At 28.1% G+C, this 14,571-nt stretch overlaps 1 protein-coding gene across 17 annotated transcripts in view; it reads left to right on the forward strand.

Annotated features, from left to right (window-relative positions):
• The first annotated feature begins 9,294 nt into the window (after positions 1-9,294).
• The window catches only part of Mhc (myosin heavy chain), a 53,301-nt gene continuing 48,024 nt past the window's right edge, over positions 9,295-14,571 (forward strand). For 7 of the 17 annotated variants that reach the window (XM_017898153.1, XM_017898157.1, XM_017898155.1 and 4 more), the window contains exon 1: positions 12,654-12,860. In XM_017898153.1, the coding sequence (XP_017753642.1) occupies positions 12,654-12,860 (207 nt within the window). Of the gene's footprint in view, positions 9,455-12,449; positions 12,861-14,571 lie in introns of those variants that run through there. The other 10 variants (XM_017898144.1, XM_017898154.1, XM_017898141.1 and 7 more) reach the window with 4 other exon arrangements.

Consider the following 14,571-nt stretch of genomic DNA (forward strand, 5'->3'; position numbering starts at 1 on the left):
AGTAATATATTACGAGGTAAATATACGAATTTTACTTTGAGGACTAATTTAATACTAATATTTTAAAGTAAACTTCGTATATTTGAAATTAAATTTGTAAACTTAGTATTCCAAATGTTAATATTAGTATTACGTATATTACATAACTTTAATTACTAATATCCATATATATTACATTTGAACATATACATTTTAGTGTTAGAAATATATTTTGTAATAATGAAATATTTTATATATTCGTAAATATGGATTATTATATTAATAACAGATACATGTACACAAATATATTTTCGGTTACAAGATTTTCCAATTCTTTTTCTTTTATTATCTTTAAAAGAACATATCCTTTTCGTATAATATGAAATACTAAAAAGTGTAAATCATAGTGATGTACTATTTTTTACATAAAATTATTTTGGGAAGACTTATTACTCTTGTGAATAAATCTCCAAATTCCTATCCATGTGATTCATTTCGTAATAAGTAAAATAAATTTTTTGTTACAAAGTATCTAATTATTCCGAACGTAAGCATTGCTATAAACTGAATAAACTTTCTTATTTTTTACGTATGTAAAATTTCTAGTCGAAAATTATAATAAAAATTGAAATATTTTTCAGTGTATAAAAATACTGACGCAAAATATCTTTCAAAATTATCATACATATATAAATTTAAATTCTGTAAACAGGTTGTTATTCATTGTTATTATTATTAACTTTTTAAATTTATTCACATTTTAATTCTGTTCACTATATTCACTTTTGCTTCATTTGTCTGAATTCATTTAATTCTGAATGAAGTACTGGTGAAGCATAGCAGTATTTTGCTATATGTATACTAGGTCTGACTATAGAACGTTTCCAACTACTGGGTTTATGCACGACGTATATTTAGTTGTAGGCGTCGTTTATGAACGTCAGAACGAATACTTTTACGTAAATATTACGTCAAGAAGATATGTAAGGTACACGTATAAACGCGGAAAATGTTATTTTTATTGTAAATAAGATTTTAAAAAGTAATAGAATTTTCTATTGATATTGTTGCATACTTTAAAATGTTATCATCAAAATTATTCTCGATGATAAAGTCACAGCACGAAATTAAATTTCTTGCGTTAGAAAATTGCTTTTTTTCCTCGCAATTATACAATGGTGTCTATACTTGAACAAATGAAAGTGAAATTTTACTTCGATATATATTACGAGTCGTGAAGAAATACAACAATTTGCATATTTTGATTTAATTATCGGTTAAAATTACGTGCATGAGAAATTAAAAACTATTAAAAATTATTCGAAAAATTAAGAATTAAAAATTACCAAATAATATTTGAGAAATTATACATATATAAAATTTGTATAGAAAATACATTTAGGTTGTTTCTTTATATAGTGGATACACATCGGGCAAATAATAACAAGAAAATGTCGTGTAAAATAAGTCACAGAAAAATTGATTTGAAATAAATTATAAAACTTGCGTTGCAATAGCATAAATTACACAAGAAGTATTTATTGCATGTGTTTCAAGAGAATTAGGAAACAAACTCAGCTTCACAGAGTATAAAGATGTTTAAAAAAATAAACTTCTAATATCTAATATATATCTAATATCTAATATCTAATCTAATATATACATTAGACTCGATAAGTATAAGATAAAGAAATGTTGAAAAGAATCGTCGTAAAAGAAAAAGATGAATGACGTAGAATGATATAGATGAAAGATGTATGAATGAAAAATCTCATTTGAGAAAATTATATTTTGCAAATTTTGGCATAATGTACATATCCTACTAAAATAGTGAAAGTTATATAACTCGTAAAAAATACATACAAATTATACATATAAATTATGGAATTCAGTTTAAAGAAAGGATGTCAGATAATATTCGTTATTTATTATTATATGAATTATTAATTATGTAAAATCAAGTACTTATACACATACACATATATATATGATACTTAATCTCGTTTCATTATATTTATTGAAATTGCTAAGGAGCAAATATCATGCTAAATATAATACTTTCAATATCTAACTATAATAAATAACATTTAATAATAATATTATGGATAATATTTGTAAATACTAATATATAAATATCATACGTAGAAATATTACACTTCTCATAAAGAAAGTTCAAATAAAAATCATACGAATGTGCTATAAATATTTTATGAATATTTAATAAAAATGTTATCACAAATATTTGAATGAAATATTAATTCAATATCTTTTTCTAAATATTTACCTAAATTAAAATATAATGTAAATAAATATGAAAATAAATGAAATTTCTAATTCATCATGCATACTATATGTAAAATATAATACCAGAAATGACTTTAATTTTATCGCTACTATATTCGTCCTTAAGCATTTGTTATATTCAAGCAGTGCAGCTATCTACTGAAATCCTATTTTGATTTTGAATATTTTGTAATAATATAGATATGTATCTTTAACTTTGAATGATTATAACTCTAAATTACTAATGCTGAATTATTATAATTATTATAATTTTATATAAATATCAAATTATTATGAAAACTGTCTTGCGTAATTTAATGTAAACTACTTTCCAAAAATATGACAACGTGTATTTCACTAATATTTCATTAGGTTAGTATAGACATGCTTTAAAATTGGATGAGGGCACAATGAAATGATTGCCTCGAAATTCACTGCGATTTACATTTATGTAAAGGTAAAACATTAGGTACATTTGTACTAAATAACAAAATTATAATTAAATTAAATAATTGATTGTTTTTTGGAAAAATGGAGAATGCTTCGTTACGCAATATATAAACTTTACAAAGAAACAAGTAAATAGTTCATTTGCTACTGAACATATGATATTAAATTGAATGATCAATGATACATTGTTTAAATAAAATAATAGATATATTGCCATTTTCCGGATTGAAATATAAATTTCATAAATTTTAACAACATTTTGTTTTTCGATTCCAATATTCCACAATAATATTTATTTATGATGCAAGTCGTTTATGACGTTCGAAGGTTTTAGGCGTAACTACAATTCTGTTTCGGTAATTTACTGCTGTAAATATTAGTGTTAATGTGCTATTAGAAATTTGGTGATGTTAACGGTAATACTGCCCGAAACTATATAATCGAGAATACCAACGGAAACATCTGATGTTATTTGAAAGTGATACAGTTTATATTTAACGATTTGTAACAGGATACTAATTTTTTTTGTAAACATTAGTTCCCGTAAAGAAGAAGAATAGGATTGTTCTTTGATGCGTCACAAACGATTCAGTTATTTTTGCATTACAGTTCGATTATCGCATTGTTCGATGTATCACATAGATAGTAACTTAGAATATCATAAGGATCCATAACATCAGAGTAATTAAAATCATATTTTTGAGCAAAAATTTCAATTGCACTTATAGTAATAATAATAAAACCTGTAATACATATATTAAATATAACTTTTATTATTAATATTCTATTATTTTTTTAAAACTAAATTAAATATAATAAATATATTATACACTAAATAATAAACGATAATAACAATGAGTACTAACAATAATATAACAACAACAACAATAACGATATATAATGTCGGTCACAATAATAATATCAATTAATAATAACAATAGTAATAATAATAACAACAAAAAGTGAAACTGATATGAGCAACTAAAAATTGAAAGAATAAGACCTTATTTATATTATTTCTGTGATGTAATAACTTTTAATACAATAAATAATAAAAATGATGATAAAAGAATGATAATTATGATTTATTATGATCAATAATAATAATAATAGCAAAGAAGTGAAGAAGATACGAGCAATAAAAGATTTTAAAAATAGGATATACCTTACTTCTTTGATGTAATAATTTTTAATACAATAATAACGAGTACTAACAATAATATAACAACAACAATAACGATATATAATGATGATCACAATAATAATATCAATTAATAATAATAATAGTAAATATAATAACAACAAAATGTGAAATAGATATGAGCAATTAAAAATTTTTAAAATAAGATCTTATTTATATTATTTCTGTGATGTAATAACTTTTAATACAATAAATAATAAAAATAGTGATAAAAGAATGATAATTATGATTTATTATGATCAATAATAATAATAATAACAAAGAAGTGAAGAAGATACGAGAAATTAAAAATTTTTTAAATAAGATATATCTTATTTCTTTGATGTAATAATTTTTGATACAATAAGTAATAGAAATGGTAATGAAAGAATGAATGAAAATTATAATATTCGCGTGAAGTTAGAATGACGAAAATGTACCTAATTGTAAGTACAGCTTGGTAGTATACCATTCACTGAAATGGTAAGTTATAATGAAACGCCAATTACGAAAGATTGCCAAATATTTCTGGTAGCAAGCCACTGAACATTCTCAGCGTCTATACATGTACATGTTTGCCAACGTTCGATGATAGATATTCGCCACTCTAATGAATTTAATATGCTCGAATACCACTTGTCACCTATCGAGTACTGGCTCTATCATTTTGGAAAAATTCCAAAAAATTTTTATATATTACTTTCCGTACTCATTGTCCTAATGCATCGAATGGCATAAAAAATTCTAATTTAATTTAAATTTAATTTAAATTTAAATTATTTTATAGTAATATTATTTCAAATATTTACTTGTCGAATGAACCAACTATATTACGATGTTATATCGATATCTGTACATTTTTGCAATTCTGTTAATACCGAAACGCTAGTGTATAAATCAATTTATTATTACAAATTATAGTGACACAATTGCTAATAGACTTTTACTTATGGAAATATATTAAATTCCACTTTAATAGCTTGAACAGACAATTAATTTTACTTTTGAATATTTATTTCCTATTGTTATAATTATTAGAAAAATATCTTTGTATTTGGAAGGATAATTGTATAACTAAAATTAAAATACTTCTGTGAATTATTTAAAAAAATACTTTTGTATTTAAATATTTGTATTTAAATATTTCCGTAATTTTACAAAATTCTACAGGAACATTTTTCAAAATCAATTTTACGTTTGAAAGAATATTTTTATATTTCGATTAAAGTATTTGTATAAATTGTTATTATATTTGCAGGAATAAAATATCATTTATTTATATCACGATAAATTATTTATTGTTAGGATTCGTTCTTTTCGCATAATCGGATAATAAAACCCTTCAAAATCGGGATATTCTAATAACGAAGATAAGGAAGAAGACACTATGTACTATACCTAATATAATAGTACAGTAGTAGAGTAGTAGAGTAATAGAAAATATACTCTGACGAATATACATGCAATAAATGAATAAAATAGTAGACAAGATATGGGACTTATTACTGAAACTGCAAATTATAGTGAACTTATACACTAACTGATCATCATCAATTTTATAACTACATGTCTCTTTCAAAATAGGATTATTCCAATGATTTAATTAAATTAAAGAAAAAATCCTGTAAACTATTGAACAATTCTTTCGTATGATTAGATGTATATTTCACGCATAATATATGTTATTTTATCCATTATTATTTCTAAATTACAATTTCAAAATTAAACAATTTCTTTATTTTTAATGATCTTAAAAACTGGAAAAATCTCAATTTAATGTACAATATTACTTACTTTAAAACGTAGCTTACTACTTTCAGTCAAATATATTTCTAAATTATCTATTTTGCATGTAATGAAAATTTTCAATAGTAATTTTACAGACACATTCATCTGATATTTTTCATTCGAGCAAGCATTTGTACGTGCTCTAGATTTGCATGAAATTTTTAAATATTGAAATCTTAAATTTACTTCTAGGTCATATTATATTTAATATAATAATTAATTAAAATAAATAATTCGTATAGTGTAATTATTTAATGTTAATACTTTGCATTACGAAGTATTTTTAAGAAGAAACTAATAAAATGATAGATATCGCACACAGACTAACGAATACAACTATATCATTATATCATTACAGAAATTAATATTATTACGTTACGTCAGGAAAAAATTATTATATGATATTAATATGTAATAATTTTGATTAATCTAATTCAAACATTGATTGTTTTAATGAATATATCGTTGTCAATTATGAAAAGAAAATAATATATTTTTGTTCATTTCTTGAACTTAATCCTATTTTTCATACCAACCTTTTACAATTTAACTAACATATTGTACAAGAGTATTTGTATTATTTCTCTTTATTTTGTTCAGACGCGTATAATAAATTGGTAATATTAATTACAATAAGTCAATAAAATGTACTGGAACGTATGATTAGTTCTTGCACAATGTAATTAGGTAGATAAAAGATTAATGCAGTCAAATCTTTGTTGAAACTTGAATTTCAAGGGAAGAACTAAAATTTTCGAATTGCAAAGATTTTGTCTTATAAAAATTTTCAAGTAGAAAGAGTTTAATAAATGAAAATTCATAATAAATATGTTAATATTCTTCTAAAAATTCCAAGAAAATAAGTTTAATTATTTAATGCAAATTACATTAATTCTAAATTTTAATTACACAATCTACACATAATTTAGGCTGTTATTGCTTGTAATTGTTAAAATGCTTATAAGTTTACTTTATCTTAACATGTGTTAGACAATAATATTTTCAACTATGAACAATGCAAAAATATTTCTATTTCATCCAATATTTTTATATTTTCCTATAAAAATCTCTGGTTTGCTTAGAGGTACTGGTTGAATTACAAAGAGCTCCTAGTTATGCTGGTTCCCAACAATTATAATACATATGTCGCCATCTATGACACCATCTTGGCTCCCAATAGTCTTCGAATTAATTAATGATCCAGTAAAAAGAACCTTGTCGTCACATTATATAAAATCTTTGGAAATTATGCTTCCTATGTTACAATACGATAAAACTTAATTCAAGCAGTGATTATTCGTCAAAATTTTCTTTCGTTTGTAAGGTTATGTTACTCCTTGGTTTATTTAGTATTGTCATATATAATGAAAATACAGCTTTTCTTTAGTTCTATATATGATATAACATTTTCAAATTTCATCTCACACAGAAATTTTGAAACTTTTGAAAATTTAGAAACTTTTTACAATTTCTTCGTCTAAAAATTAGAATTTTGAAGGAAAATAGAAGAAACGGTACTAAATAATCATTTACAAAGCTTTTACGGATAATTACTTTAATTCTTAAATTTTTACTAATTTTTATTAAATTTTAATTGGCAGATGATAAGTAAAGTAACATAACCTAAACATGAAACAAATAATTCGGCTTAAAAGAGATTTATATTTCGATTTTTAAGAATTTTCATAAATAGGAGGAAGAAAATTAACATGATTGTAATTTTATAGAAGGTTTTTAATTATGAAAGTTAGATTGTGAAACTATTCTTTCTTGAATAGATGGAAAAGCGCGTTCTCGCAATGTTATCCGACGGGAAAGTAGCGGACGAATGAACAACAGCTTCCATTTGCAGATTCTAGGTCAAGCTTCCCTCTGCGCCTGGTAAGATCGTTGAGGTATTTCTCGTTGTAATTTGTCGAATTTCGACGGAACTGTATACTTTTCGAAAAAACTTTGGGAATGAAAAATAATTTTAAATTTAACTTTGTTAATGAAATTAGCATTGGAGAATATATAGCAATATCGAAATTAAATTGACAGATTATATTTAATATCATCAATACTTTATCATTAATCTTAATTAGCAATATTAGTATTAATATCAATATAACAACGTTAGCAATAATTTAATATTATTTAATATCATACATCAATGTTATAACAGTAACAAATGATACATAATAATCGAGTAATTAAGTAATTAAATAATATGATTAACGAGACCATAACTATAAAATAATAAACTTAAACTAAAATTTAGTATTGCAAACATACATCCATGATATTATAAAAGCAATACAAATAAATAAGATAACGAAATGTTTTATTTCGCATTGTTCAAAGAAACTAAAATTACAATTTTATAGTGCAATAAGAATCGATTAATGTTTACCATAAATTTTCTAATTTCGCAGGATTGCAATCGCAATAAAAACAGTATAATAACCAAATTGTATTTTTTCAGATCTGTCGGAACCAAAGTTATTTTCGCACGTGGTAATTTAGAAATTTTTTAAATCGTTTCAATAATTCGGTAAATTGTTAACACGCGTGATTCGTTTGAAGCAGAGAAAGAATCTCGATGAAAGAAAAGTGAAAAGTGCTAACGAAGAATAACTTAAGAGCACGAATAAGATGAAAAATACAATATTGTGAAATATAAATCTGCCACCGCCTGACCATTCTAAAACCGAGTTCCTAATGTTCCGTACATCATTTCTTACATAATAAGTGAAAAGACAAACTTGCAAATATATCAGTAGAAAATATAAAAAAACGCAGAGAAATTATAAAAGGTTGGTGAAAATTCGCATTTACTTGTCACTTCTTTTCAAGATTATCAGCCAGCAGAGGAGCCGACATAATTTATTCGTCAAATGTGTCTGCTGCAGCTATTATCGAGCACGTGCGTCTTCCACGTGTACCAGTGATCTTGATATATATCAAAAACTCGGTATCTACAGCCACAATCACTCGGTTTGTGCATGAAGGGTGGACGATTTAAAATGGCTGGTTATCCGTGGGCATATCGGAGAAAAGGAGAGAATGAGGGTGGACGGGGTGGAAAAAGAGCGAGATAGGGTTGAAGTACAGGAGGAGAGGAAAAAAATGGACATGCCAGAAAATGAGCCCGCTGAAGGTAATTCCCTGTCTCCGTTCGACATCTATTTTCATCTCACTCGGCCGATCGAGGCGGTTGTAGCTTTCCGTGGCCACCCCTTGTCACACTTTTGGTATCATCTCCACCTAAAAAGGTAGATTGGTCCAGGAACTAACGCGGTCTCCGATTGGCCAAGAGCGGCGACCAATCGCTGAGCTCGTTATATTCTAGGATCACGTTGCACGCGCTTATATTGGGAGCCCCCGCTCGTTTCCCCGACAGAACGGCTCTCTAACGTAAGTGCAGAACGTCGGTTGTTCATCTGATTGTTAGCTTTTTTTCTCTTTTTGATTACACGACACAACATTAACGTCGACACTTGGAAAGGCAAATGGAAAAGAAAAGGGAGACGTATACATAGAGAGAAGTATAAAGGCGAATAGAAGAGTTGTAAAAGAAACGAAAGAAAGTCTGATACCGAAAAGAAAAAGACAGGATAAAGAAAAGATAAAAAAAAGGGAAACGGAAAGTATAACGAAAGAAACTCGTGATCGTGAGAAGAGCCTAGGGGATTTTGCCAGGACTCGTTAGTACGCAGCCTAGTCCGATCCGCAGTGTCTAGTGATCTCTGTCCAGTCTTGCAAACCACCTTTCTCACGAAAAGGATTCGTTAGGTAAAAGAGGAAAGTGTTTCGTCGTTTGGTAAATTACCTTTTCCTCTTAACGGAGGAAAGAGAAACGACTGTGGATACAGTTCAGATTTCGCTAGTGATTTTTCGAGCTTGAGCCTCGAACGAGTGACTGACATCGGTTTCGAGGTGTAGTCCTTATTTTATTACTAAGGAACTGATCTCGCCTCAAGAGAGGGACAATTTTGTGCGTGGTCCTTCTTTTGGTGAACACAAAGGAACAGTGATTTTTGCATCGTCTTCTTCCAATCTTTATCCTCCTTCGCTACCTTTCCTTCGTTCCCCGTACACGTATCCGTGAACGCAAAGCCCAGTGCAACTCTTCCGGTTTCGCGTGTTTCAACGGTCGTGACGTCACTAGTGATGAACATCCGGGGAACAGTGCGACATGACGGTGTTTTCAAATCAGAGGATATCCTGACGGCAAACGATTCTTTCATCGTACAAACCATGATACATGGCATCCTTTGATCCTTTGTCGACGAGTTAATCAGTCGTTTACAGACTGAATAGTGCGACGTGTAGAAGTTTCAAGTTACAAGACGTTCGAAGGAATAAGTTTGCATCTGAAGACGTTGTTACCGATTTTCTTCAGCGATTGAAAAATATTTAACTTCCAATCGTTCGCGACACTTTTCATCCTCGCTCCAGAGCTAGGAATTACTTCTTTCTAGGGATATTCTTCGATGACCTATTTCTTTCTTTCCTCTTTTCGGTTGTTTATTTTTTTTTTTTTTTTTTTTTTTTTTTTTTTTTTTTTTTTAAAAAGTTAAGAGAGATATAGTCTGCTCTGAAAAGTGCGCGAAGGTTTCCGAACACGTGATACGTAAGAAAGTTGAGGACTTTGAGGTGTAGTGCGCGCCATCTTATTTCCGTTGTGCAGTTCCAGAAGCATGTTGCTTTTTTTGGACGGGTTGGAAATACGGTGTCTTGTTTCAACGACTCGATTGATTTCCTATTTTTAACCGACGTTTTTCCTCGTTGCTTTATTCTATTTAAATATTTCCCGTCTAGCTCCTCGCGATTTTTCTTCCTAGGAAGATGAACAGAATTATCCCTAGCACGATGTATATGCAGGTTTCTCTAGTTCCTAAACTGGAAACAATTTCTCTCGATTTATTTTTAGTTTTCGCGTTACATCCGAGATATTTTCAACATCTAACGCGTTTCATTATGCAATTGCTTCCCGTTTAGTTCGATTATTATCGTCGAGGTGTTCTTTCTTAGACGTACAGACTTATCTCGTATCAGGAGGTTCGACATCGAAGTTTCGAATTATTATGGGCATTCTTATTCTGTCTTTTCGTTTCGTTTACCTCTGAATAAAAGATGATTGAATAAAAAGGGTGAAAAATTATATACACATATGTATAGTCTACCTTCTTTTCTCTCTTTTGTTACATAACACTTCTCTATTGCCTGCCTTCCTGTTGGCTATCGAAGAATAACATTGTTATGCAATATGCATGTAATGGCAAACTGTATACATGTATATATTCAGTATTATATATAAAATGGAATTTATTAATTAATATTTCAACTGTCTTCAACATTATGTTTGTTAAAACGGGTTTGATGAAGAATTGCTTGAAGAATCGACGAAAACCATTCAAGAATATAATAATATTCTTCGAATAATAATTTATATTTTTATTAACCATAGACAAAATCAGAAATTTCGAGTGCTTTCGAATATAGTTAAAACATTGTAACAATGATCGATATTTTAAATATTCCTTATTTATAATAACTTGAACGTTTCGTTGAAATAACTAATTATTTTTATTCGAATTTTTAAATTATTTATACGAATCAACAATTGCAAAATTTAATAACGGAATTTAAATTTTTCTAGACTTGAAAGGTTCGTATCAAGAGACTTCGAAGTAAACAATATTCGAAATAACTTGAAAGATTTTATATCTACTAACTTCGTTATCTTTGCACTTTTAAACGTTATACTTGCCAACAAAATCTCTTCATTTTTTACTACGATAACACAGTGCAAAGATAGCACTGCAAGAAGAACAAAAACTTCATTTCCGTGTCTGGTATAAATGATCAATTTAAGAATTATTTGATAGAATAACAAACCTTCGAATTGAATGATCTAAATTAGCAAAGACAATTATTCTAAATTTTTGCAAATATTTACATTCTCATTTAGAAATTTTATATAAATTTTCATTTTCATAACACATTTTAAAGTCTATCCAAAAAACTACTAAAATTATTCGTTTACGGAATGCAGAAAATATTTTTATCATATTAAAGAATAATAAAATTGGTTATTATTTAACAATACGGAATATATTTTTCTTTCATCTATTTAAGAAAAATATTCTCTATTCTTAGCCAAAAATCACAGAAATTTTTCGTTAACTACTAAAGTTATTCGTTTACAAAATGCAGAAAACATTTCTATTATATTAAAGAAGAATAAGATTGGTTATTTTTAACAATTCAGAATATATTTTTTTTAAAACGAATGCAGAAAATATTTTTATCATATTAAAGAATAATAAAATTGGTCATTTTAACAACACAGAATATATTTTTCTTACATTTATTTAAGAAAAATATTCTCCACTTTTAGTCAGAAATCTCAGAAATTTTTCGTTAACTACTAAAATTATTCGTTTACGAAATGCAGAAAATATTTTTATGAATTTAAGGAATAATAAAATTGGTCATTTTTAACAATACGAGATATATTTTTCTTGCATTTATTTAAGAAAAATATTCTCTATTCTTAGCCAGAAATCTCAGAAATTTTTCGTTAACCTAAAATTTGTTCTTCTTGTAAGACCCCAATACGGATGAGCGAAAAAGCCGAATTAAAAATAAGATATCTGAGGCGTAGCACGCGTTTCTTGCCCATAGTGGCCACAATGCTAATATCGTATAGGTAACCGCGATGAAACGATCCGCGTGGTAGCAGCCTAATAATAACTAACGGGGTTGATTGTTTGTAAAATAGGGCCGCCCAGAACGTGCCGCCAGAAGTAGTCCGTCCGCCGCCGAATTTTAAGAGCGAAGAAACGAAGTAACTAGCAAGTTTCTTCCCACCCTGCGATACGTGGGAAAACGACGACGTAGAAGGCACGTAGACCTTCCTGGGAGCGAGAGGAGAATACAGTAGAGGTAATCAAGGTATCTGAAGTGAAGAAGAAACTAATCAAAGATGCCGAAGCCGAAGCCACAAGAAGGAGACGATCCCGATCCAACCCCGTACCTCTTCGTCTCCCTTGAGCAGAAGAGAATCGACCAGACGAAACCATACGATGCGAAAAAGGCGTGCTGGGTACCCGATGAGAAGGAAGGCTATGTTCTTGGTGAAATTAAGGCAACCAAGGGTGATGTCGTCTCCGTCGGATTACCTGGCGGCGAGGTAATTTACCTTTTCTACTTGTCTCCTTCGTTTACCTTCTCTACTACTCGCGGCATACGAGCTAATCTCACTCCGTTATAGCATCTATACAATACAGTATGCTATATTTTCCAAAAAGAATAGACTAAACAAGAAAATTGGGATGTTTTAAGGTTCATAGGAAATATTATCAAAGCTTTATTCGAGACGAAATTTATTTCAATTTATGTCTTTAAACGCTCACTAGGAAATATCGAATTTTATTTATTTATCGAAACGAAATTTGTCAAAATTGATATTTTTGAAAGCTCAGTAAATAGTATTGAGTTTTTTTTTTAAATGAAACTTAAAATTAATTTTTCGAGGTTTAATTAGAAATACTAAACGTTATTCAGATATGAACGAAGCTTATTAAAATTGTTATTTTTCCTGGTTCAGTTAGGGAGAGATGGTTCAGATAGAGAGTTTCATTCTGAACTTGTTAAAAATTATATTTTCCAAGTCTCAATAGAAGATATTGAGTTTTACTCGAAATTTCGATTAGACTCTTTAGATTTCCTTTCACAAAAATTATCGAAACTTAAATTTCACAATTTCAGCTAATAATAAGTATTTCAATTTCCATTTTGAAGCTTTTCAATGTTCAAAGTCGAATAATCTGTAACCAAGCGATAAGTAAAATTCTATAATTTAGAATATTCTGAAAATTGAAGAAACGAGAAAGTAATGGAATAATATTTTCTACTTTCGTATCTCTTCCTCTGGTGCCTAAAATGGATAGAGTCGTCGTATGGTAGGGTAGCAGCCAACACTGGCTTCCTACATGTAAAAAGAAAGTAAAATACCAGAGCTTCGTCGTATCAGACTGTTGAAACTCTATTTTTGGAGGAGGTAAAAACTGTTTGGTAGCTTTTAGCGTTTGCTATCATCCATTCCGTTATTCGATTGGCTTGCTCCTCTCTTTGCGCGATATAAAAATAAGTAGCAAGCAAATCTCGTTTACAAGTTTTCCGATTATTTCTGAAATTGAAAATCCTTATAAATTATAGAATATTACAAACTTCTCGTGAATCCCACGTGATCCTTGGTTTTCGATTTATTATTTTCGGGACAGTAGTTATTTCGAATATTTAAATTTACGTAAGAGGCAATTTGATATTTCAATAACATGCTCGACAAATTTGAGTAGAAAGGAAATACAAATCAAAGTAAAATATTATATTTAGAATTATGCAATATATAACTTAATATTTTAATAAAATTCGTGACAATTTCGAACATAAAATAAATATAAACCAAAATCGAATATTTGGGTTTACGTAATACGCAATTGAATATTTTAATACTATTCATACTAAATCAGAGCACAAGGGAAACATAGGAAAAATTGAGATACGATATTTAGATTTACGTAATTTCCATAAATTCAAATACAAAGAGAAAAGTAAAAATACAAATAAAACGAGAATCGAATATTTATATTTACGTAACACTGAATTTAACATTTTGATCGTAATTATAAATAAAATATACTGATCCAAATTGAGCATTTCACCAATTTTTTAAAAAAAAAGAAAGAAAGGAATATTCATTTTTTATTAATTTTTCGTAAGTCATATTATTCGTAGTTAATTAAATAAAATTATTTAAAAGAGTAGAATGGACGAAAATTAGCGGAAGCTTGAAAGCACAATATAAATAGAGGAAGGCGTGTCGTATATAGGTATCTCTC

Source organism: Eufriesea mexicana, unplaced genomic scaffold (assembly GCF_001483705.2).
Source record: "Eufriesea mexicana isolate 0111107269 unplaced genomic scaffold, ASM148370v2 scaffold620, whole genome shotgun sequence".
Lineage (NCBI taxonomy): Eukaryota > Metazoa > Arthropoda > Insecta > Hymenoptera > Apidae > Eufriesea > Eufriesea mexicana.